The 26,314-nt window shown below is 48.8% G+C and overlaps 1 protein-coding gene across 6 annotated transcripts in view; it reads left to right on the top strand.

Annotated features, from left to right (window-relative positions):
- TACC3 (transforming acidic coiled-coil containing protein 3) overlaps positions 1-26,314 on the top strand; it is a 475,241-nt gene that overhangs the window by 177,374 nt on the left and 271,553 nt on the right. For all 6 annotated transcript variants that reach the window (XM_078678629.1, XM_078678625.1, XM_078678627.1 and 3 more), the window contains exon 7: positions 10,614-10,669. In XM_078678629.1, the coding sequence (XP_078534755.1) occupies positions 10,614-10,669 (56 nt within the window). The remainder of the gene's footprint in view (positions 1-10,613; positions 10,670-26,314) is intronic.

Genomic DNA, 26,314 nt, shown 5'->3' with positions numbered 1-26,314 from the left:
TTCGGTAACGATATATCTGTGAAACATTAGTAAGGATAGATTTCTTACCGCCCCACGCATCCTCTCCGTTCTTCAAACTGATTTTTAGGGTTAAGGTCATCCCTTTCAGGGCCCTAGTTTCAATGCGCCAGTGGTCAGTTTCTTGCATGGCTCTGCGTTACTGGCGCGAAAAGTCGTGTACAGAACAAAAGTCAGCGTGCGTGGGCGGCTTCTAAGTAGCGCCCACGCCGTCATCTCGGCAACCACGACGCCAACGATGGACGCAGAGCTGTACTACGCCACCTAACACTCGGGGGTACTGCTGACAAACTTTCTGGATCCAGTGACGCATGGGGTAATTCTACGGTATGGAATCTATCACTACTACTGTTTCTTACAGATATATTGTTACCGAAGGTAAGTAACTTGTTCGGTGTCGAAGGCTGTGGAGAGGTCAAGTAAGATGAGGGCTACGGGGTGCCCCAGGTCTAGTAGCATGCTAAGGTAGTCAGTGGCAGCGAGGAGGGCCATCTAAGTGCTGTGGTTGCTGCGGAACCTGGACTGGGAGGCGTCAACGATGGAGTTTTCTTCTATGAAGGTGGTCAGCTGGATGTTTAGGAGTCTGTGTCTTTGGCAGCAAAGAGGAGAGATGGGCGGGTAGTTTTTCATGTCTGTCTGGTCCGCCGTGGGCTTCGTGGGGAAAGGTTTGATCTCTGCCTGCTTCCAGTCATTGGGGAAGATGCCGGATTTGAAAGAGGTGTTGATGGTGTCCTAGTTCGGGTGCGATGGCGATGGTCCTGTGGTAGATTTGTGGTGGGCTTGGGTCCGTGGGGGCTCCTGAGTGGGTGGTGTTCATGGTCGCGGTGGTGTGCTCAATGGTGGCAGGATTCCAGGTGGTGGTGGTCGTTATTTTTTTTTTGGTGGTGGTGGTGGAGCATGGGGTGGTGTCCTGCATCTGTTTGCTGAAGTTGTCGTAGAGGGCCTTGATTTTCAGGTGGAAGTAGGAGCTGAGTTTGTTGCAGTGTTTCTGGGACGGTGTTATGTCCGTGGCTTTGCTGGCGGGTTTGGTGAATTGTTGTATGACGTTGGAGAGTTCTTTAGCTTTGGTTGCGTTGGTGTGGATTTTGTTCCTGATGAAAGTTCGCTTTGTTTCCCTTAAACGCTGGTCGTATTCCTTCAGGGCGTTCTGGTAGCTGTTCAGGTCTTCAGTGGTTTTCTGGTTTCGCCATGTTTTCTCGAGGCGTCTGCAGGAGCGTCTGGCTACTTGGGATCGGTGGTGAACTAAGCTGCTTTCAGGGGACGTTTGCCAGGGTGGCGGAGGGGTGCAAGATTGTTGGCGCAGCTGGAGATCCAGCTGTGAATTTCTTTGGCTGTGGAGTTGACGTTGGTCATGGCTCCGGGTTGGTCTAAGAGGAGGGTGGCGTTGAGGTGCTCCTCTGTGTTCTTGCTCCAGTTCCTTCGAGGCAGGCACGGGGGAGGTGTGGGTCCGGTGGATGTGTTGAAGGTGAAGTGTACTTAGTGGTGGTCCGTCCAGGGGGGCTGCGAGGTGTGGCTGAAATGGATGTTGGTCCCTCCTGCGAAGATGGGGTTGAGGGGGTGCCCGGCTTTGCGTGTGGAGGTGGTGACTAGCTGCTTCAGTCCGAGGTTGTCGAGGAAGGTGATTGAGTTGGGGTCGCTGCGGTTGTCGAGGTGGAAATTGAGGTCTGAGTAGAATGTAGTCTGTGGAAGCGATGGAGTGGATTGCACCTAGGCGGGCGATGGAGGTTGTGGACTTGGTCCTGGGTCCGGTGGGGCTGTAGAAAAGGGTGCCCCGTAGCGTGGTCCTAGGGTTGGTCTGGATCTGGAAGTGTTCGGTGTTGGAGTGGGGGGTCACTTGTGTGGTAGGTGGAGAGTCGAAGGGAGGTCTTGTGGGCGATGGAGAGTCCTCCTTAACCATTTTTTGCCTGGTATATAATGCGATTTTGACTGAAGTTCATTCGGTTCCTGCTAACCATGCCCCCAGTGCCAGTGTTAAACAAAATTAAGGTAACTGAGCAGTTCCACAACTGGCAAGAACTTTAACACCACTGTAAGTCCCTAGTAAATCATACTCCTGGTACTAAATAGGGTCTTAATGGCTGCAGCATGTATTGTGCCTCTCTAAGGGCCCCACCACTAAATTAGTGCAGGCTGCCATTGCACGCTGCGTCAAATGGTCACATGAAAGTAAAAACATGACATGGCACACACCCTGTGATCCAGACCCACTGACACTTCATGGATATTTGTATATCTGAAATAAACAGTTATAGATTTCTTACCTTCGAATTACCCCCAGGTGTCAGACTTGATCCGGAAAGTTTTTCGTCAGCAGTACACATGTTCCGCGTTCGTCATTGGCGTGATGGTCGCCGGGATGACGTTGTGGTAGCTACTTTAACGCCGCCCTCTCGTGGTGACGTCAGGTCTTTCTTTTTCCGCACCAGCAAGCAACTTTTGTCGACTTTGATTTTGAGCCGAACATCAACTCCTTGTGCACGAGGGATGCCCGGCTTCAAGGCCTGCAGTTCCTGTACCCGACTGATGTCCGTGACGGATCCGCACTGCGTGTGCCTCTACTGCCTGGAGTGCGACTATGACTCCAAGTCGTGCTCCGACTGCTGAACCATGGCCCCAAAGTATTTGCTGCAGCGATCAGGAAATCTACTCAAAGGCCTGCAGTCTGCTCTGCGTCGTTCCAAGTCAAGGGACTGACTTGCGGAGCCATCATCACTCAGCCATCACTCCTCGTCTAAGTCTTCGCACTCTGGGTCAGGTAAGTTGAAGAAGCATCGTCTCTCTTCGACTTCCCCCTTGTCGGTCGGCCGACGTGACGAAGCGTGCGGGTGGTACCCCTCTCGCGGCTCCGCGTGCGATGCCTTCAGGGTCGACTCAGGCCTGACCAGGAGCGACCCCTGCCAGCTTCATCAGTTCTATGAAGCGATGCATGCCATCTTTGGGCAGCCCAACTCCGGTGCACCTTCGGGCCCCGCGGATTCGGCTGGCCTGGATCCAGATCGGCGCCGGTCGACCTCATTACACCTCCACCGGCACCTCGTCCGCATCCAGCATCAATCGGACCGCCAGCTGGCTTCGACCCCCCCCGCCTCACCCCCCCGCTTCCAACCTGACGTTGATACGGAGCTGGACTGGCGCCGGATACTGTGCCGATGGTTACTTTTGTGCCTGCATTCAACCCTGGCCATTTTCAGCCAGTTTGTCAGCCAGAGGAGGGTGAGGAAGACTGGGAGGTGTCTGACCCAGTTGGAGTACGACCAGGGCTGGAGAGAGGGACTGGGGGATGCCAGTGGTCTGGAGACCTCACCAGACCTTGGCATGTTGTCTCCTCCTACCGTGGCTATGGCGGAGGGAGCGTCTTGCGCAGTGGTGTTGCGTAGGGCGGCTGAGGCCCTACAGCTCGAGCTACCTACTGTGGCAGTCAGGACTAACCTGACAGAGGTGCTTCAGCCGGCAGCGAGCTCTTCGAGCCCCTCCTGGCGTTTTAACGAAGCCCGCACAAACGTCCTTTTGGGCACCTGGTCCAGGCCCCACACATGGGCTCCTGTGGATATGATGGTTGCTAGACACCACCGCCTAGCCCCGGGCGACCCCACTTCCCCTCCCAACATCCCTCCCCCGAGAGCTTGGTGGTCCAAGCTTTAACGTCCCATAGCGCATTCCCTAATGCACCACTGGACAGAGAATCCAAGAAGCTGGATCATTTTGGGAAGAAGTTGTTTTCTTCCTCCAGCCTAGGGCTGCGGTTGGTAAACACTGCATGCCTGTGGGGCTGTTATTCCCACTCCGTGTGCGATACTGTGGGGCAAGTGTTGCCTCAGTGTCCGGAGGAGGTCCGGCCCGTACTCTCCCGTGCTATTGGCGAGGGGAGAGAGCCCCTTTCATGTCCCCAACACGTTCCTTTCAGAGCCACAGGCCATCGCAAGCTGTTTAACCTCCGTGTATCCGGGGATGTGGGAACCACTGATGTGTTTCTGGGGGCCAGCAGGCGGGCCAGTCCACCACCACACGCTCTGCAGCAGCCTCAAAACCCTCCTAGTCTGACCTTTCAGGCCCATCAAACGCCAGTGGGCGGCAGGATCCGCCATCACCTCCTCCACTGGTGCACCATCACGTCAGACAGGTGGGTTTTGCAGATAGGGTCAACGAGTAGCCCCATTGGACTATCTCGGGTCTGGTCTACCCTCGACCCCGGAGACTGGATGGTAGCGTTGGACTTGCAGGACGCTTATTTTCACACCCCGTCAAGCCACCCGCTGGCGTTACCTGCCGTTCACGGTAGGCCACGAGCACTTTGTTTACTGTGCTCACCTTTGGCCTTACCATCACCCCTTGGGTATTCACGAAAGTGATGGCGGTGGTCGCAGCTCATCTGTGCAGATCAGGGGTTCCAGTCTTCCCCTATCTCGATGACTGGTTGTTGAAGGCGGGCTCGCACCAGGCAGTCGTCTCCCACCTCCGGACAACGGCCGACCTACATTCGCTGGGGTTCTCCATTAATATGCCGAAGTCACACCTGACCCCCTCTCAGAAGTGCCTCTTCATCGGAGCGGTTCAGGACACGACACAGTTTTGGGTTTATCCTCCTAACAGCGAGTTCAGGATATTCAGGCTATGTTTCTGTTTAAGCCTCTATCCCGAGTTTCGGTCAGGATGACCCTGAGGCTGCTGGGCCTCATGGCCTCCCCCCTGCATCCTGCTGGTTGATCATGCCAGGTGGCATATGCGGGCTCTGCAGTGGGACCTGAAGTTCCAGTGGGTGCAGCATCAGGGGAATCTGTCAGATTGCGTCTAGATCTCGGAGGGCACTGCACGACAACTGCAGGGGTGGCTCACAAACCAGGATTGGGTCAACGGCAGATCCCTCTCTTTCCCAACCAGAACACAAAGTGGTGACAGACGCATCCCTTCTGGGATTGGGCGGCTACTTGGGAGAGGTTGAGATCAGAGGCCTCTTGTCTCTGACAGAGTTAGAGCTCCACATCAACCTTCAGGAGCTTCGGGTGATCCGTCTTGCACTAAAAAGCATTCCTTCCCTCTGTCCGGGGAAGAGTAGTTCAGGTGTTTCACACACAAAACCACCGCCATGTGGTACTACAACAAACAAAACTTGGAGAGGACGTGGACCCTATGTCAAGAAGCCCTCTGTCTCTAGACATGGCTGGAACATTGGGGCATATCCCTGGTGGTCCAACACCTGGCAGGTTCACTGAACGCCAGGGCGGACAAACTCAGCCGCAAGTGCATGATGGATCACGAATGGAGTCTTCACTCTGAGGCGGTGCAAGGTCTCTTTCATCAGTGGGAGAACGCGCAATGTCAGGAGTTCTACGTGTTGGAATTTCCAAGGCGGCACTCGCTAGGTGACGCTTTTCATCGCGAGTGGAGTTTCAGTCTTCTATAGCCTTTCTGCCTATACCATGTCTGCCCAGAGTGCTGAAGAAGACTAAGCGCGGCAGGGCCCAAGTCGTTCTTGTGGCTCCGGATTGGGCACAAAGTCTGGTATCCCGAGCAGCTCATCATGGCTGTCGATCCCCGATCCAACTTCCTCTTTGGGATGATCTTCTGTCGCAGCAGAAGGGGATGGTCCTCCACCCGAACCTGTCCAGTCTCCACCTCCTTGCGTAGAGATTGAGCGGTGGCATTTGACCTCATTTGACTTGCCTCCCGAAGTCTGTGATGTAATCTTGACAGTCATGCGTCCCTCCACTAAGACGGCATATGCCTGTGGATGGAGTACATTTGTGGCATGGTGCACAGCAAAGTCTGGGGATCCTCTTTCTGAGGTTCTCTTGTTCCACCTGTCTTTGGCCCAGCAGGGCTCTGCTCTGGGCACTCTTAAGGGCTACCTCTCTGCCTTCCTGATCAGCTTCTCTTTTCAAGTCCCCTGTCGTAAATAGATTTCTTAAAGGCATTACTCACCTTTGTCCTCCTGTTCCCTTCGTAATGCGTCAGTGGGACTTGAACGTCGTTCTTACCTATCTGATGTGCGCTCCCCTTGAGCCACTACATAACTGTCCCCTCAAACTCCTCACTCTGAAAGCTGCTTTTCTGGTGGCCATCACCTCAGCGCGCAGGGTGAGTGAGCTACAGGCTCTGTCTTTAAAGCCTCCTTTTCTGGCTGTTCATCCGGGCAAGTTCGTCCTCCGAACTCAACCATCCTTTCTTACAAAGATGGTCACTTCTTTTAATATTAGCCAAACCATCACTTTGCCTACCTTCTTTGAGCCTCCGGATCCTTTAGAAGAGGATGAGGCTCCACCGTCTGGATCCAAAATGTTCGCTTAACTTCTACTTGGATCGCACCAAACCATTTTGGGAGGACGACCAGCTCTTTGTTGGTTACGCGGGTGCTAAGAAAGGTCGTGCCATGCACAAGCCGATCATCTCGAGGTGGGTCTTTCTTTGCATCAAGGCCTGTTATTCTTTGGCAAAGAAGGAGCCTCCAGTGGGGCTGCATGCCCATTCCACCAGGGAGACAGCAGCTACTACTGCTTTTGGATGGGAAGTCCTCCTACATGACATCTGTCAGACAGCTACGTGGATATCGCTGCACATGTTCACCAAGCACTACTGCCTGGACAGCCAAGTCTAAAGAGAGCTTCTTTGTCCGTTCTGTTCTCCAGGACTTCCTGGTGTGAACTTAGTTCGCAGACTCACCTCCTGGGTTTGTATTGCTGGGGTATCTATTCTAAGGAAAGGAATATATAAATGTTTCTTTTAGGTGAACAAGTTAATTACCTTCGGTAACGATATATCTGTAAGAAACAGATTAGTTATAGATTCCTTACCGCCCCACCCATCCTCCCTGTTCTGCAAACTGTCTTCTAGGGTTAAGTTATTCCTTTCAGGTCCCTAGTTTTGTGTACCAGTGGTCAGTGTCTTGCATGGCTCTGCGCTTCTGGCGTGGAAAGTCGTGTAAATAACTGACAGCGCACGAGGGTGGCGTCTAAGTAGCTAGCGCGACATCATCCTGGCGACGAAGAAGCCAACGACGAATGCAAAGCTGGGGTACTGCTGACAAAAAACTTTCCGGATCCAGTCTGACACCTGGGGGTAATTCTAAGGTAAGGAATCTATAACTAACCTGTGTTTCTTACAGATATATTGTTACTGAAGGTAAGTAACTTGTTTGTTACCGGTACTGCAGGGCTTACAGCCCTAAGGCAGGGTGCATTATATCACATGTAAGAATATAGCTGCATGAGCAGCTATTCCCCTGTGCTATTCAGTCCAATTGCTAGATGGTGAACACGGAAGCCATCTTGAGTACATGTACTATGCACTGGTCATTAAGAGTTCCTCAGTTACATGAAACCTATGGTGTTTTGTATCAAACACCTTGTCCTAATAAATCCATATTGATTCCAGTAGTGGATCGATTAAGACATGCACTCAGAGGGCACCTTAGACGTGCCCCCTCAAAACCTTCCAACCTTTTGTTTGCTGCTTGACTGGTATTGACCAGCCTGACCCCACAAATGTTTTTGACCCCCTGGAGGTGAGAGCCTGCCCTCTGAGGTCAGAAACAATGCCTGCTCATGATTGAGGTGTCATGTCTTCCAAGCAGGATGGCTAGTAATCGGCATATCAAGGCAAGAGGCTTCAAAGGCCTCTGCTGCCTTTCCTATGCAAACCCGGCATTTCACCTTGACAAGGTAAATGCCACCCCCTGCACATGACAGGTGGGAAGCCTAGCTAATGAGGAGTGTTCATTATCAGTCCAATTAAACCCCTCAGGTGAACTACCTGAAGTGAATACAAAAATTAGATTTCCATCATTTTGGGTTTTGGTGGAATTAGATACACTGGTTCAGGGTTATGCCCACTCCCCACACAAAGTGGTCATAACCCCAAAGGTAAGTAGCCCATTATCTACTACCTTACACTCCCCTTAATGCCCCTAAATTGAGTAGATGTTCACCTTGATGCCAGGAACTCCGATTCGACTGACATAAGGAAGAGGACAAAGAAGAGCGAAGAAAGCAAGTAATGAGGTCCAGCTGTGGACTTTTTGGTGCCAAACCTTGCCGGCACCTGTCCCAACAATCACAACAAACATACTCTTCCTTCCCGTGTGCATCTGCCAAAAACTCTGGTGTGCTGCCAGCACTACGCAAATTGTCAGCAATCTCCCTTGGAGTAAAGGAGCTACGCCACTGTAGTGTACTGGACCTTTGCAGCAACCAAAACCTATTTGACTCCAATCCTGACTCAACAAATCAAAGACAGAGCAGCCATCAAGGATCAGTAATTTTTTGTGGGTAAACTATTGCTCTCAGCATTCTTATTAGTCAAGTTTTGCAGCTCTGTCTAGACTTAAACCTTGAGTTCATAAATGATCGTTAATGTGCAGGCTCATTCTATCTAATCTTCACTTACTAGATCTCCTGTTCTCTGCCATAGTTTCTTGCTAGGTTGACTACGATAATGTCTTGTGTCTTGGTCTCCCAGGGTACATTAAACGCAAGTTGTAATGGCCCAAAACGCCGCACTCAGACATTCTCAAAATTCCTTACACAGAATCTGTCCTCCCCCCCCCCCATCTAAACAGGCTACTGTGGTTGCCAGCAGAAAATTGCATATACTTAATCTCTAGTCCTTGCCCGTTGGGCCTTCTTGCAGCAAGACTTTTGTATTTTTGGAAACTGGCTCCTAACTCATCAGCTGACCAAATTACTCCAACTTGCCAGCCTCTACCTCCTGCAAGTTCCAGAAGTGTGCAGAGTCAGAAGAGGTGGCTGTTACTTTTCATTCCTAGAGTCAAAGCTTTGCAATACATTTCCCACTGTGCTAAGGAAAATACTCCTTATATACACTTTTGAAAGCATGCTGGACACTTTGTTTCAGAGTTCCCTCTGTATAATGTGCTTTGTACCTTCATGAGGCTCAGCGACTTCTTTCTTAAGGCAGCTGACATGTTATACAAACAATATTTAATTATTTTGCAATACCCTATATGAAATAGCGAAGTCGTTTCTAGGTAGGCCAAAGCCCATTCAACCAATGGGACGGCAACCTTGTTAAAGCATATATCCTTGGTGGGTATCTGTGGACCGGTCATAAGGAAATATTTTTATATCAGAAGCCACTGTTTGGATTCTAACACTAGAGCTGACCCTTGTGTGGATCAAACTGCTTTAAGAAACTTTTCTGGTTAATCCTTTTATTGGAAGAAGTTTGTTTTATGTAACTTTTTCCTTAGAAAGAGCTGCTAGTGTTTAGGGATGTGCCTGCTACTCTTTTAATGTTTCCGATAATCAATGTAGAACATAAAATGCAGAAGAAATTAAATTAGCTTGTAGAACTTGTTCATGTGTCTAAGCCATAAATATTTGTGTACTTGGTAATGTTTTTTTAACTGTAATGTTTTTCATTCCTCCCACCCCATAAGAATAACTTACTACTTTTGTCAGGTGTCGTAAAACAGAGGATGAAATATGTTCAAGACTCTTAAGGGTTCTTTGATTTGGCTACCGTGATCCCATGTCTTATAAAATTGCATGTTTGCAAGAAGTTAAAGTGCGTCTTAAAGAGTGAATCTTGCTCTGAAGAAAAAAAGCCAAAATGCACAACAGTGGATGATACTCTTGGGTGAGGTCCCAATCCACACATGTCTATACCAAAGGGAGATCTGATAAACAAGGTCCCCTCTCCAGATTTTGTCATTCACCATTATGAGACTGTCATTCACCACACAGACTTCAGAGCCCTTTACAAAGCTGAAGCTACCACCAGCATTGACTTCATTATCAAACCCTTCATCATATATGTTGAATACTTTAAAGAAACAGCTCTGACAATGCTATAAACTTGCTTCCTTTTATAGGATGGCAGAAACAAACAAAATACTGCAATTTACTTCCCTGGTGTTTAGCGCTCCCTATTAAAACTCCTCAAGAAGGCTTATTCTTGAAGTGTCAGCCATGCAGTCCATTCTTAGACAATCTAAGGATTCTAGTACTATGAAAGTAACAATTTGCCTCACTGTTATTTTGGAAAGCGAGCAAATTGAAGTAAACAATCTGGATTTTGAGAATTCTGTCTCTGGCTTTCTTATTGTGAATAGCCCACTAGAGGCACTAATTTTCATCCACTACCAATTTAAGACCTAAAGGAAGATTCTCATGTCTGAAAACTAAGATTACAAACAAGTAGTTTCTCTTCCTCTACTATTGCTTTTTTTTGCAGATTCTTAAATATGCCTCACTAGTCCCTAGAAGGACATGCTCACAGATGAACAGAGTAAAAGTTTACTTTCTCTATAGCTTATGACTGAGCACCTTTTCTGTTAGATTTGTAATTTTTCAAGCTATTGATTTCTCTCTTATTACCTTTTAGTTTGGGTTTCTTTATTAAAACATTTCTTCTATTGGGTGCTGTCTGTTATGAATCCAAAGTGAATTGTAATATTCTGTCTTCTGCACTTATAAAGAGGTAGTGTGTTCTATATAATTTGAGAGAATTTACTTGATTGAGAACCAGTATCTCAAGCAAGTAAATTTAATTTCTGGTATTTTGTTTTAATATGCCCTAGTTCTATAGTGTGACCATTCTGTATTTACATGCAAAATACCTTTTCTAAAATGTCTTTCTAGTTGGATTCGGACAACCGACAGAAATAGATTACTTGGAACAGTTTGGTGCTGTTACTGTAAGTAGGCTTACATTTTCATAAACTGTTTTTAAATAATTTAAAGAGAAAATGCTTAATCATGTATAAAGAAATTAATTGTCTGAAATGCCTTCATATTATCCTTTGCACTTTATGTGGATAAATGTTAATTTGAAGTGTACTGTATTAAAGCAGTTACTGCTTTATTTCTCTTTAGTCAAACATTGCCCTGCAGTAGCCAATTTTTATTTGGTTAGATTTGTCCCAATATAATGTATTTGTATTGTGAAAATTGTAATGTAGTGTTTTTTAACTCTGAAACAAAGTGTACAGTTTCGACCTGTGCAAGCAGGTAGAATTTAGGGCAGAGTACAAAGATACGAGCAGGACATATCTAATATCAAATTCATATATCAACGAGGCTGTCGTTATCTGGTTTATCAATTTGTCTGCCCTTCGGTAGTGCCCTCACTCGCGTCTGACTCGTAATAATTTCTCTCATTAGATTCAACGTTCAAGAACACGTCGCATAGCTCCCTCCATGTGCAAGGTCCTCTTCCAGTTTTTCATCCCTTCGATTGGCTTTCATATGGGCTTCTTCCGCCATTGTTCCCTCATGCACATCCCTGATCCATGCAGCCACTTCAGGGGTTTGCTTCCCCATCCACGGTATTGCAAACGATTGGATATGTGGGCCATGTCACTTTAACCAGATCTGAGATTCCAGCATAATGTAGATGGTGAGCCTGTCCCAGAGCAAATTCCTCACAAGCCTGTTAATAGGAGATAAATGTTCGTGAGCTTGTCCAACTGCACTCTCCCACAGCTGTCTTTTCTCCCAGTTGTCCCCCCTCATTCAGCCACCGGGTCGCATGCTGTAAGTGAGCCACACAGTAGTATAATTTCAACCTAGGGGCCTCCAGTCCCCCTTCCTTCTACAGCCGGTTCAGTGTGTCCAAAGCCACTAGCCCAATATAGTAACACCAGTACAGAGCTCAACTGCTTTTATACCTGGGTGGGGATAGGGCCCAACAAATTTTGAAGCATGTACAAGGCAACTTGGCGGCAGCACCACCATCTTGTACGCTGCCAGTTTGACCATCAGAGAATGGCAGTGTGTTCCAGAAGGCCACCAACCGCCTCAGTGCGTTGACCACTCTGTTTAATTTGAGGTGTAATTGAGAATCTTTGAGCACACACCTGCACACCCAGGTATCAAAGTACCCTGGCTCCCGGCGCAAGACAAGGAAGTCGTTCCAAGGACAGGGCAGCCAAGCAGAAACATTTTAATAATATAGTTACATAAATCTAAATGCAGCTATATTTAATTTTCCCTAATGATTGAAAAGAAGTTTTTCAGTCTATTGTATTTCATTCCTGCACTAAACTAGTATGCATAGAGGGCCATTAGCATGAAAGATCGAGACTTGAACAAAGATGCATTTGCTTACGAATGTCCACTACAGGTTAGGATTTTTATTGGCCTAACAAATGGATGCTTGTTGCCAATTTTATATTTGATTTTGCTTTACTGAACTTTTCTTAACCCAGCTCTATTATCTGCAGCTTGCTCAGTTTTGGATTTAAACTCTAGAATACATAATGATGCAGTTTTAGGTTTTATATCCCTGTAGAGGACTGTTGCTTCACATTCGTAGTTCATGGTTACCTCCATGATAATTGCTCACTAGTTTTTTGTGCTAACCTAAGTTGCATTTAGAATGCCGGATGGTACATTTCTCAAGGATAAGATGGACTTGGTTATAGCATGTCTCCTAAGCACTACTGCCTTATGCTCAACTTTGTGTTTATTCCTATGTCATTTTATTGACTTTAGAAATTAGTAGCACCACATTAGCTTCTCAGTGTATGGTAAAGGAAGTATAAATGTTTTCTTTATTCTTGAGCTGTATTGTGGCCAGTATCCTTATCCCCTTACTTTTCTAGCGCTCCAGCACATACCTTTTAATTTTGTGGCTTGCATTTCCTGCAGAGGACAGTCTGGTTTGTACCCCACCACCCCTCCAAACAAAATTCAATTCTCCTTGTCAATTGGTGAACCAGGTGTTTTGTTTTTGTGTACCAGTTGATGCCTAACTTACCTTGGAAGCTCAAACCTTAATGTTTTCACTATGATCAGGTGTTAATGGGTTGTATGGTATCCAAAGTTAATGAACGGCGAGCAGCCATCGAGGAACATGCTAACTTGACTGTCAGGAAACTGGTTTATCTTTGGTTTGGCGTATTTAAAGTAATTTCGCCAACAGATGTGTGCAAGAGGCCTTAATGCTCAGGGCTGACTTGGTTGTACTCTGACCCTTGTTGTGGTTTGATCTAGTAGCCCAGACTGATACCAAAATCTGCTCTTCCGTATATTTGAGGCAGCATCCCCGTTGGGTTTGCGCTTTGTAAACAGTGTAGTAACACACTAGACTGAAATGTTTTACAGTCTAGATCTCTATTATCTTTAGATTCTGTGCATTATTCTGCCATCTAGTTGTTGGTTCTGAACAGTACCCTAGTTTTTTCATCTTAAGGGCGTTAACATTTGAAAGTGATAGACTACTAGCCACAGATTCCTTAACATAGAATTACCCCCAGGCGTGAGACTGGATCCGGAAAACTCTTTGCCACAGCTTCCCTGCGACCTCACGCGAATCCGCCCAGGCGTCCACGTACGTGACGTCAAGGAGGTCACATAAGTCCCACCCCGGCGCTCCTTCTTTTCCGCGTGCAACGCAGATCCGGTCTCTGTTAGGGCCTGTTTGGGCCCCTTTTTTCTACCTTGTGAATGTTTTTTGTGGAACAGTGTGTGAATGCCTTCGAGCTTCAAGACTTGCACGTCGTGAGGACGTCTTAGGTCGGCGATGGACCCTCAACTCATTTGTGTGTGTTTAGGGGAGGATCACGGCACCACGGATTGTGAGGCGTGCCAACAGGTGAAGATGAAGTCGCGTCATGAGTGCCGGATGAAACTACTCTCGGCGCGTCTCTCGGTCTGCTTCATCCCCTCGATCAGCCTCGGCAGAATTTCAGATACGGTCGGCGTCCTCGTCCCTCTCCGATGTGTCGCTCTCCGTTGGTTAAGTATCACAGTTTGTCCCCGGGGCTGGTGTTCGGCCTGCTGGGGGCGTGAGCTCTCCGCAGGTGATGCGGCCCCACGTGTCGTCCTCCTATCCAGCGTTTCCTGGTGAAGGGGAGTCGAGAGTCCAGGTGGAGACATATGCGGCAGCTTTGCAGGCCTTGCTGGCGTCTCCACCTTCCCCTCCTGGGGCGTCAGCAGATCCCTTGCAATGCGCGGGGCCTTCCGCGGCGTTGCCAACGGCTCCGGCCTCGGCGCAACTGGTTCGGATTCAGGCTTGGAGGATGTGGTGCTGTTGTGGTACGCCCTTCTGGGGTCCCTCCTTCAGACCAAGGTGCCTCTGCCTCGCAGCAATGTCCCATAAGGGTCCCTGTGGTGTCGCGGGAGGTCGCCAGGGCTCGGGTCGCATCCCCGAGCCCCGCTTGGTCTTCTGGACAGGTGGCGGCCTTGTCCACGGCTGAGCTGATGCGGCCACGGCGCCTGGTGGACCGGGTGGGGTCACAGGGGTTGGTGGACCCGCCTTGTCCCGCTCTGGGTCGAGGCTGGACGGGGAACTATTCACTCCCTGCAGGCGGCTGCCACGTCGGAGGGCGAGTCGGAGGTTGAATCGGCCCTGCCGGTGCCGCATGGGTCGCCGGGCCACCTCAGTCACATTCTGGGCCGGGGCTGGCAGAGGGCTTAGTGTCACTCCCCTGGTCCCTCTCGTTCCTCCACGCAGGCGGTTGCCTCGGTTGAGTTAGTCGGTGTCGTTCCGGCGCCGCCCCTTGGCCACTTCGGCGTCAGTCCCCGGCTCGGTGTGGCTTGGAGGAGCCATATCCGGGATCTCCTTCGGCGCCGGATGGCGTTGACGTCATGCCTCAGGCGGCAAACTCTACGGCTCCAGACAGGGGTCGAGTTGCTGATTCGTCCTCGGACGCTCCCTATTTTCCGGAGGTTTGGTGCCTACTGGTGTCATCCTCCCTGGAGACAGGCTGCTGTGTTTTGGCTTTTTCACTGGCGTCATCGAAGGACGGCTCCCCACCATTCCTGAGGCCAAGGTTGTGAGAAGTTGGCCTGATATATGATGCTCACTAGTTCTAGTGATCACCTTGTATCAGTCCAAACAACCCTTATGGTGATTGGTTGTAAGTCAACCTTATAGACCAGCTATCCTAATGGTAGCATGGACAAAGCAGTCTTAGGCTAAACTCTTTTGGCATGTGAAGCCAGCTGTTTTACCACAATATAACCCCTTGAATACCAGATGAAAGGTATCAGGCCAACTTCTCACAAAGGTGTTTGCCGGAGGAGCGACAAGACCCCCTCTCTTCAGTTCCATCTAACTTCCACGTCTGTCCTTTGCCCGCTCAGCTCCGCTAGGCTTCGGTGACGGCCGCCTTAGTTTACAGCAGTCTTCCACGGAGGAGCTGCTTTCTCCACCTCGGGGCCCTACGGAGGTGGGTGCGGCCTTTGCTCATGCAGTGTCAACGGCTGTGGGCGTTCTGCGCATGGGTGACCCGGTGGCTCATCTCCCGGCGGACCATCTCTTGGAGGTTCTCCATCAGGGCTCTGGTGGGAGGGACCTGCTGCTTCCCTTTGAGGATTTGTTCCTTTATTCCCTGACGGGGCCTTGGAGGCGCCCCGCCTCAGGGGATCCGGTGCCTCATCACCTTCTGCACCTGTACCTTCTGGGCCGCATGACCCGCAGTGTCTTTCCCTCCACCCCTCTGCCTCCACCACTCTTGCGGACTGCTTTTCCCTCCCTGCCGCCACTGTTGACTCCGCCGTCCCGGGAGGCTCGCTGGCTGGACTCTTGGGTGCGCAACATGTTCGCCTCGACCAGCACTGCCCTGTGGGCCCTTAACCCCTTGTGTTTGCTCAGGCCACCTCTTGTTTGTGGGACTTGGCTGAGTCCTTGGGATCCGCAGCTTCACAAGAGACTGTTCAGGTGGACTTACGGCTTCGTGCGTTAGATGGCCGGGAGCTAGCGGCGTTTATTGTCCGCTCCGATCTAGACATCTCGGAGGTGCTGGGCCGGGCCATGGCTTCCACAGTAGCCCTCCGTCGCCATGCTTGGCTTTGGGACGGTTTGTTCCCTGAAAATGTTCGGGTGCGGCTGATTGATCATCCATTCGATGGCACCCTGTTATTCCATGCCCCGGCAGACTCCGCCATCCATAGGTTCTTGGCGGGGCTCCGTCCTCCCCCTCCGCCTTTCCCCTCCTCCTTGCAGCATGTTGAGTCTGTGTAGACGCATAGGTCGGCCAACTGACTGGCCCAGTCCTTCAGAGCTCCTCACAGGTCAGACTGCAGATCTAGTCTTCTATTCTTGCTCTGGACGAGAAAGTGTTCTGAAGGAGATTCCTGGAGATGCCTCTTTTATATCTTGCACCAACTAGTGGGTGGGGTTGTGACGTCTGGGCACTGTTTAACAAAGGAGTTAAAGTTCTCCAGGGCAACCATACCAATGTTTTCAGCCATTCCCCTTTGCCTCAAATGGGCCCAAAATGTATTTTGCTAAGCCATTTTCAAGATACTGAAAGTTTTCAGTCACACTCCTTTTGTGCTGCGAGTTGTGGGTGTGTAGGGAAGAGCACTATGATAATAATTAGTGTTCCCGCATCTAAGAAAATCCAGTTTGAAGCAAGCTCGGTACCGACACCAAACTCAAAAGTCTGGTAGGATAAAAGCAGGGTCCTTTGGCACCCAAACAAGGGGCTAAACAAGACTCTTCCTGGCATCCTGTTCTCTCCTTTTTAAGTGTGGTCAAGTGTTGCAACAGATGAGTCGGGGAGGATTTGACACTGTAGCGTCACAAGAAAGTCTCCACCATGCACAGTCTTTTGCACTCAGGGTAGTCTTCTCTTCCATTTAGGTCAGCATATTGGGTGCTCCTGGGAGAAATTTTTACATCACACCTCTTCCATGGCTGAGAACATGCTAAGAGTTGCTGAAGAGTGTAATGCAAATGAGCTTCTAGGATCTTCGGGCATTGAAATGGTAAAATAACAAAAGTTGCATTTCCCAAATATTTAAATGAAATATGACCGTACCGAGATATTTAAAAAAAAAATCTAGTCTTTGAATGCAGGCTGTAGCTGGTACAGGTCAAAAGTGTGGGTCTAGGCACTGACGCACCATACCATTTTTAATGTCATATGTTCCACTATTAAGTATTATGCACCCTACCTTGTGGATAGCAAGGTGCACTTTGGGGTGACTGACTTAATATTGAAAATCAGATTTTCCTACCTGTCCAAAGGGTGATTTTTGGCAGGTCTGCAGAAGGGTCCACTGCTGCACGATCTACCTTTAATGTCTACACTGTCATGGTAGTGGATGACATGAACATGATGCACTCCACAAGTGGCATTTAGAGTTCCATGCTATGGATGTATTTCTGCATGGTATACCATGGCCATATAGAAAGGTTAAATCCGATGTAAGCCAATACTGATGTCTTAGGTGTCCAACACATACACTGGATAGCAGTGTTGCAGTGCTAGAGTTCAAGAAAAAATAGCAGCTGAATAACTCCAGCAATATTTGCAGCCCACCAAAAAAGGGTCACTTTGCTGTACCCACCAATTCACCCCCTTCCAGAAGTTGTCTTGTTTAACCTGGCCACAGAAATAAGACCCAATCATTTCCACCATTTTCATAACTGTCCGGTTGTGACTTCTGTCAAGGTAGAATTTGCTCCCTCATTGTTGTGGCTCTCTTCTGTGATAGTATGGCCTTCCTGAATCTCAGCAAATCCAGTTCTGATCTTCAATGTTTTCTGTTTTGCAGGGCTAAGTGAGGATTTCTGCCAGTTGATAACTAGTTCCAGGATGAAATGTTTTTTCAAACTGATTTAGGCTTTTTGTCACTGTTTGACCAAATTGGCCTTCACCAGCCAGTGGTCTAGGTATGAACAGATATGTATGCCCTGACACCTTAAGTGTGGTAAAACTAGCACTAGGCCTTTTTAAACCCTTTACATAAACTTTATTTTAAAAGGTGATGCTTTGAAGTGATAATAAACGTCTCTCCTTGTAAGCCCTAGACATTTGCTTAGTGGGATATGGAAGTAGCCATCCTTTTGACCTATTGAAATTACTTATTTGAATGTCTTCATTTTGTATATCTGAGTTTCAGCTTTTACAAGCTTCGTTCGTAATCTTGGATCCATGATTGGTCTACATTTTTATTTTTCGTATTAGAAGTAGACTAAGTCCATTAGCTCCCTAATTCATCTGTTCCCTTTTAATCCAATCTACCATTTGTTCCAAAAGTTTTGGGGTTTTCTTGTTTATCCTTTAGGTTTTTGGTGTGATTTTGAGAGGGCTCTCCTAGTTCTGTGTAATGTCCCTCTTGAATAAGTGTAGTGACTATTTGTTAAAAGCTATCCTTTCCAATGGGTGTAGGATATTGGTGATGGATTACATGAGTTGTCTGGACTAAGTTTCTTGAGCTCTGCCCTTTTCTTTTTGCTCTTAAAGGGAATGTTTTTTTTCTGTCCGTATGACTGTCACTAAGCACATAAAGCTTGAGAGCCCAATGGTAGACTGCTATGGAACAGCTAATGTTTATAGAGTGAATGCCCTATTCCCAGTATGTTGTTTTGTGTTTCACTTGTAAATGATCCTTTTGCTAGTAGGTCTCCCATTGCCTTTGAAGTCTTGCTGTTAATTTTCATTTGTTGCAGTGATTAATCTTCAGCATACTAGAAAAAGTGACCCTTGTAAACTGTGTGTTTATGTTCGTAGCCTGCACTGAAGGAAGAGGTGTGGCGCCGCGGCCAGGGCGACTGACGCTGGAATGTGGGGACCACGGTTCGATCCCCGGCTCCGGCGGCAGGATAGCCCAGCACCATGTGACTCTGGGCAATAGCTCGCTTAATCTTCCCGACGGCCCCCAGCGCCTAGAGACCCTTACGGGTGATTGTGCGCTTTACAAATGTGGACTTTACTTTACTGTGGGTTTCAATAGAGGTTTTAAACCAGGTGTTCTTTCAAGAGTCTGCCTTTGTGCAATTGTCAGCTTGCCATCTCTGCAGCATCTTTAGGCAGGATCTGGCCTTTCCCTTTAGGATAACTGACATTTGCTCTTTTTCTAAACTCCTGAGCAAGATCATAAATGAGATCCATTTCTTACCAAAGTAGAGCTGAGCTTTCTGAGTCTGCAGAATGGTAACTTATATGCGCTCTTGCGGCTGCTCTTTTCTATTTTTCTTCCCACTGCCTCCAGTTTTTTGCTCTGTATGGAGGAGAGCCCATGGAAGATGAAGCATTAGTGCTTTAGCTTGCAATGGTGACAGTTGGTGAAACAAACCACTGGCACATTGTTCGTATGTTCCTGTGAGGAGAGCTTGTATTTTCCACATCCTATGAATCATTGTCTTGGAGGATGCTGGTTCGGAGAATCTATTTTTTTATATGCTTGGCAATATGGTAAGCACGGACTTCTGTGTCAGCAAAAAGGTTTCTAAAAGGAAACCTAACTAAGCCTACTCTTAGTCTAGTTGGACACCATAGTTGTGTACTTCTGTTTAACCACTGCCTGGTACTGTAAGATATCTAGTGGGAATGGTCTAGAATTAATAAAAGTTGATCTCAGCAAGGTGAGTCTGTCTCCACGTTCTCCCACGTCTCATTCTCTTCCTCTCGGGATCCTTTTGACTTTTCCTTAAAATGAAGCTGTTTTCTTGGTTCATGAGTTTAAAAGGCAAATTCCTGCTTCTGTTCTTGCTCTTCCTTGTCTTTTGTAGCCTGCTTTAGTTGGAATTTTAAATGGCTTGATGTTTTCTTTAAATTTTCTTTTGCGCAGAGCTTTCATTTCGGCTTTTGATTTTTTCTATTTGATGGCAGTTGTTTCTTTATTGTCCACACCAGGCATTCAATGGACTTCACGTTCAAGGGATGTGGTTGCAGAAAGAAATACATTGCCACATTTAAGTTGCTGTTGAGGGTAGTTCATGTAGCCATTAACTTTTTTGTTCAGTGTTTCAAGACAGCCTACTTGGTTAAAGGGACAGTGCAATAACGTTGCAGTACGTCTACATGCAGTTACCACAAGATCCTGTTCACTGCCTGCAGAAGCACAGATGATTTGGAAATAGCTGATTGAAAAAATCTGCACATTACAGCAGCACTTTTACACAGTGCCCAAAAAAGAAGCACATTCACTCAACAGAGCTGTTCAAGAGAATCACAAATGGGTATTAAATAATGGATTGCACGACTTCTGCACCTATTGGAACAAGCACAGAAAGGCTATCATTGAATTTGGCAGCCTGACTCCTGAACTCTTCCAATAGGAAACTGTAATTCTTCAACAGTTTAAAAGAAGTAATACATGAATACACTAGAACAACGTATTCTTTCAAATGGAAGACATTCTCCGTCTATTGTGCCACTAAAAACATTGTGTCCAGATATCAAGCCGAAGCAGTACTTCGTGATTTAGGAGTTTGTGTTGCAGTTTTCTTCAGTAAATCTACACTTATCAGCCATTACTAATTATAGTAGGAAAAAGTCCTTTCTTAAACTTCTATTCAAAATACCAGTTGGGAAAGAATTCCTAGAAGAGATTAAGATTATTTTCCATTAAGGGGACCTTCTCTTTATTAGCTTAATAAAATACTTTCTAAACGCATGTCTCTTAGTGGAACCCATCCATCAGGCTTCTTTATCAACCTATTGCTTGAAAGTTAAATTACCATAGATTATATTCCTAAAAGACAGCCTTTTTAGTGGCCACACTTCTGCCCTTGCGGTTGGTGAGATTCAGGCCCTATGCAGCAAGGAACCATATACAGTGTTTGCCAAAGAAAAGTTGTGATGTCAACAGATCTTAGCTTCCTAAGATGGTTTCTGGTTTTTAGGAGTGTCTACATTCCGTACTACTTTCTTTTAGAACCCACTCCTCTGGTAGAAATTACTTTACATTACCTTGATTAGGTTTATCAAGGTAGTATGTTAAAACTTAAAACTTAAGACTTTAGGTAGACTGACAATCTCTGAACCTATAGGCTACTACGTATGGGTCTAGCCCCTTCAAATGTATCTTTAGATGAATTGGTTCCTGCTTTTAGCTATGCTACTGAAAATGCCAATCGTTCTCTGGTTCCGTGCCCATTCAACAAGTGGGCCAATCTTGTCTGCAACATCTATTCTGCTTCAGTTTGCCTTTTTCAGCCTCTGTTAGGGATGAGCTGCTTGTTCTGTACAGATGTACATGACAGCCGTGCCCGCAGAGACTGACATGTCTGCTTGATCCCTCAGGACTTTTAATGTTGAGCGATTGGCTACACCCCCCTTTTGGTACTGCTTGTGTATATATTTTATAAAAGTGAGTAATGTGCTGTTAGAAGTGTATCAGAAAAACAAGCTACTTGCATTCAGTAACTCCTTCTTGTGGGTATTCCAACGTCAGATTCCACACTGGCCTCCCCCGCTCCCTCTTTCTAAAGTGGGCCTCTGCATGCCCTTAAGAGGTTCCAAGTTAGTTTCCGATACTTTCACCTGCAATTTATCTGAGTTGATTCATATCTGAAGGTGCAGAAGTTGAATAATGAGGAAGCCTTTATCTGTATGATGGAATCGCATTCATGTGTGGCTCTGGTCTGTCACTTCTAGGGTAGTGTGAGCCCATCTTATCAGATGGTGTTACCTGTCAGTGCACAGCTCTTGCCTTAAGATTCCCAGGTCTAGGATAGCATCTGGGAGCATTCCAAAGATGAGGAATCTGTAGTTGGAATATCCATCAGAAAGAGTGTTACAGAAGATAAGTTGTTCGACAGGTAACTGTTTATTTATTTATTGCTAAGACCTCTTCTAAATTCACATGCAACCTGTCTGCTTTCCAGATCGAAGTAGGAAGGTTTCAAAGGATTGAATTTCAAATGGAATATGTAAATAAAGGAAAATCTGAAAATGGTAGTGACTTACTGAGGCATTGTTTAGGTAGTCACCATGACTCCTGATCGATGCCCTCAAGACAGAGGAGAACAAGCATTTGCATTGCATTGGATCTTGCATTTCTGAAAGTTAGAGCTCTTGGTGTTGAATATGACAATGTTTTTTACTTTAGTTTTTTTGTATGCAGTGGATTAGATTTGTATAGCGCTATTGCCATTAAGCACTGGAGAACCAGAAAATTTGAAACCGGTTATGAGGGGGGAGGCAAGAGAAATATGCTGAATGACACAAAAGTAACCTCTTGGAAAAGGTAAACACTGGTAGGGAATGCAAGATTATGGGCCAGATGTACTACAATAGTAAATTGTGACTTGCAATTTGTGCTAATTTGCGAGTCGCAAATTGTGACTCGCAATTGACTATGTACTACAGTGTCAGACACTGATTGTGATTATCAATGGGGTTGCAAAATGCGACGCTCATTAATATTGAGGCACCCATTTTAAGACTCCATTGGGAATGGCTGGCCCTCCCAGGGTTTAAAGGAAAGCGGGATGCATTTAAAAAAATCAAAATGAAACTTTATTTATTTTCCCCCCCGAGGGCATGCAGTGGTCTTTTTTCGACCAATGTATGCCCTTAAAATATATTTTCGCATGCATTTGCAAAGGGAAAATGTTCCCCATTCGCGATTACATTACCACCTACTTCAAGTAGGTGGTAATTTGCAAGTGTTTTGTGACTGCAATTGCGGTAGCAAAACATGAGTCGCTATTAGGAAGGGAACACCCCGTCCTAATAGCAAGTCGCAAAAACCTATTTTGGGAGTCAGTAATTGATTAGCGAGTCGCAAAATTGGTTTTGTTCATGGGCCCAAGGTTTTTAGCGAGCGCAAACTGGTCTATAACCCGTTTGTGCATGCTAACAGGGGGGTTGGGGGAGGGGGGGTGCGGGGGGGGGGGGGGGGGGTCCGCTACTGCTCGAACAGCCAGGTCTTGAGTTGCTTCCTGAAGGAGAGGTGGTCTTGGGTCCGGCAGAGGTGGATGGGGGAGGGAGTTCCAAGTCTTGGCTGCCAGGTAGGAGAAGGAAGGATCTTCCTCCCATGGTGGCTCTTCGAATGCGTGGAACCACGGCGAGGGCGTGACTGGTCGATCGCAGTTGGCGGGTGGGGGTGTAGAAGGTCAGGCGGTTGTTGAGGTACCTGGGGCCCAAATCGTGGAGGGCCTTGTGTGCGTGGGTGAGAAGACTGAACGTGATCCTCTTGCTGACAGGGAGCCAGTGCAGGTCTCTCAGGTGTCTAGAGATGTGGCTGTGTCGGGGAATGTCCAGGATGAGTCGTGCGGAGGTGTTCTGGATGCGTTGGAGTCTTTTCTGTAGTTTGGCTGTGGTTCCGGTGTAGAGGGTGTTACCGTAGTCCAGTCGGCTGGTGATGAGTGCTTGGGTGACCGTTTTCCTGGTTTCGGTGGGGATCCATCGGAAGATCTTTCGGAGCATGCGTAGGATGTTGAAACACGATGATGAGACGGCGTTGACTTGTCTGGTCATCGAGAGGGAGAAGTCAAGGATGAAGCCCAGGTTGCGTGCATGGTCCGTTGGTTTGGGTGCGCTGCCTAGGGCCGGGGGCCACCAGGAGTCGTCCCAGGCAGAGGGTGATGATCCAAGGATGAGGACTTCTGTCTTGTCTGAGTTCAGTTTCAGGCGGCTGTTCTTCATCCACTCGGCTACTTCTTTCATCCCTTCGTGTTGGTTCTGGCGGTGGCAGGGTCGTTGGTGAGGGAGAGGATCAGCTGGGTGTCGGCGTAGGAGATGATGTTGAGGTTGTGTTGGCGTGCGGTGGCTGCGAGGGGGCTCATGTAGACGTTGAAGAGGGTGGGGCTGAGTGATGATCCTTGTGGTACGCCGCAGATGACTTCGGTGGCCTCGAATCTAAACGTGGGGAGGCGGACTCTCTGGGTTCTTCCGGCGAGGAACGAGATGATCCACTCCAGTGCCTTCTCTTGGATACCGACGTTGCTGAGGCGTTGTACTAGGGTGCGGTGGCAGACAGTATCGAACGCTGCGGAGAGGTCCAGGAGGATGAGGGACGCTGTTTCCCCGTTGTCGAGTAGGGTTCGGATGTCGTCAGTGGCTGCGATGAGGGCGGTCTCGGTGCTGTGGTTGGCTCGGAATCCGGACTGTGAGTGGTCGAGGGATCCGTTCGTCTCGAGGAAGGTGGCAAGCTGTCTGTTGACGGTCTTCTCGATGACTTTGGCAGGGAACGGGAGGAGCGAGATGGGGCGGTAGTTCTTGAGGTCGGTGGGGTCTGCTGAAGGTTTCTTCAAGAGGGCGCTGAGTTCGGCATGCTTCCAGCTTTCCGGGAAGGTGGGTGTGTTGAAGGAGCAGTTGATGATGTCCCGGAAATGGGGTGCGATGACGGAGTCGGCCTTGTTGAAGACGTGGTGGGGGCATAAGTCGGTTGGCGATCCGGAGTGGATGGTGTTCATCGTGCGGATGGTGTCCTCGGTGCTGACCGGGGTCCAGGCGCGGAGGGTGATGGTGGGGGACGTTGGTTCTGTGGTAGGGTGCGTGGTCTGTTCGCCGAAGCTGTTGTGTATGTTTCCGATCTTGCTGTGGAAGAACGAGGCGAGTGAGTCGGAGGTCTTGTGAGGGAGTGATGTCGTTGTTTCCGGCGCTGGGGTTGGAGAGCTCTTTGACGATGCTGAAGAGTTCCTTGCTGTTGTGTGCGTTGTTGTCTAGTCGATCCTTGAATGCTGACTTCTTGGTGGTGTGTATCAGCTGGTAGTGTTTGCGGGTGGCGTGCTTGAGGGCGGTCATGTGTCTGTGGTCGGGTTTTTTCGCCAGGCTTTCTCGAGGGTGCGGCAGTTCTTCTTGGAGTTCTTGAGGTCGTCGTTGAACCAGGAGGCCTCCTTGCTTCCGGGTCTGCTGGGATGGTTTTTCAGGGGTGCGAGGTCGTCGGCGCAGTTGGTGATCCACTGTGTGAGTCTGTTAGCTGCTTGGTTGGGGTCCGTTGATCCGGCGGGAGGGTTCTGGTTCAGTGATGTGGTGAGCTGGTCGTTGGTGATCTTGTTCCAGCTCCTGCGGGGAACCTGTTGTGGGAGGTGGTTGGTCGTGGTCTTTCTGAAGCTGAAGTGGACGCAGCTGTGGTCTGTCCAGTGGAGTCTGGTGGAGTGGCTGAGGAGATGTACTTGCTGGAGGATAAGATTGGGTCGAGCGTGATTCCGGCGTAGTGGGTGGGGGTGTTATCCAGTTGCTTGAGTCCGAGGTTGTCCAGCAGGGTGGAGGTGGTGTTGTCATTGTTGTTCTCCAGGTGGAAGTTGAGGTCCCCTAGGAGAATGTAGTCGGCGGAGGGGAGGGCGTGAGGGCGGATGACGTCTGCGATGTCTTCGCTGAATTGTGTGCGGTGTAATGGGGTCTGTAGATGAGGGTGCCTCTGAGTGTGGTCTTGGGGTCGGTGTGTATCTGGAAGTGAAGGTGTTCGGCGGCTGTGAAGATGTCGTCGGACCTGGTCGTGATGCGGATGGTGTTCTTGTGGACGATGGCGATGCCTCCTGTCTGGTTGACGCGGTCCCTTCGGATGAACATGTATCCGTCCGGGATGGCTATGGCGATGTCGGGCGCTGAGGAGGCGTTCATCCAGGTTTCCGTGAGGAAGGCGACGTCCGGGAATGTGGTGTCGAGCAGGTTCCAGAGTTCCACGGCGTGTCTGTGGACGGAGCGGGCGTTTAGCAGGATGCACTTCAGGTGGTTGCTGTTGGTGCTCGGCTTGGCGGGTGCAGTGCAGGTCCGGAAGCTGGAGAACTTGCAGGGTTGGCAGGTGAAGGGTCCGTGGGTGCGTCCTGGGGTGGCTTGGTGGCAGCCGAGGAGTCGGCCGGTGTTGAGTGCGCGGAGGATGGCGGCGTCGTACGTCCGGCGGGTGAGCTGGCGTCTGCGGGGACCAGGGGGTATGGCGCTGGGCGCGGTCCAGGCGCAGACGGGCGTAGATGGACTTGCCTTTGGCGCACCATTGGCGCACCCGCTGCGCGTGAATGCTGCGCGCACGCGCTAACTCTGCCATAAATGAAGAGTGGGGGGGGGGGCGGAGCGAGGGAGGAGCAGCTGGGAGGCGGGAGCGGGGTGGCGAGTGGGGAGGGGAGCGGTGATGCTGCAGGGAACAGGGGTGGGGCCGCGGGGGAGCAGCGGCAGGGAGCGGGGTGGGACAGTGGTAGAAAACGGCAGTGGGGCACAGGAACGATCAGGGGCACAACGATGCAAACGATCACAAAACAAATGCGGGATCACAAAACAATACTAAGGTCAGGGGGCAGAAACAATACGCTCAACACTGGGAGCGAGCACAGGGGTACAACAGTTGACGATGCAAATGAAAGGAAAACAGTTACAGGCACAATACTGGTACAACAGTAGACCATGTAAATGAGCAGTGAACAATTACAGGGGCAGATACAAACTTGGCGGCGGCAAGCGGATCCCGGGCACACTCTGGGTGGGCCACGCGGCGGGAGGAGCGACCGGCTCTGACCAGGTCAGGTCAGGTCATAACAATCACATTAAACCTTTCCACTCTACGCATCAACCAGGTATTGCAGTACCTCCAGGAATGGTGCCCTTCACCACCTGGGGAAAACAACGGTCAAAGAAAGACGGGATAACAAAATAGTGCTTCACTTGCAAACTCTGTAAAGTGGCTCTACTTTCCTCCTGTACATTAGCCACGATTTC

Source organism: Lissotriton helveticus, chromosome 2_2 (genome assembly GCF_964261635.1).
Source record: "Lissotriton helveticus chromosome 2_2, aLisHel1.1, whole genome shotgun sequence".
Classification (NCBI taxonomy): domain Eukaryota; kingdom Metazoa; phylum Chordata; class Amphibia; order Caudata; family Salamandridae; genus Lissotriton; species Lissotriton helveticus.
The sequence above is the reverse complement of the archived record's forward strand: the minus strand, read 5'-3'. Positions and strand labels throughout refer to the sequence as shown.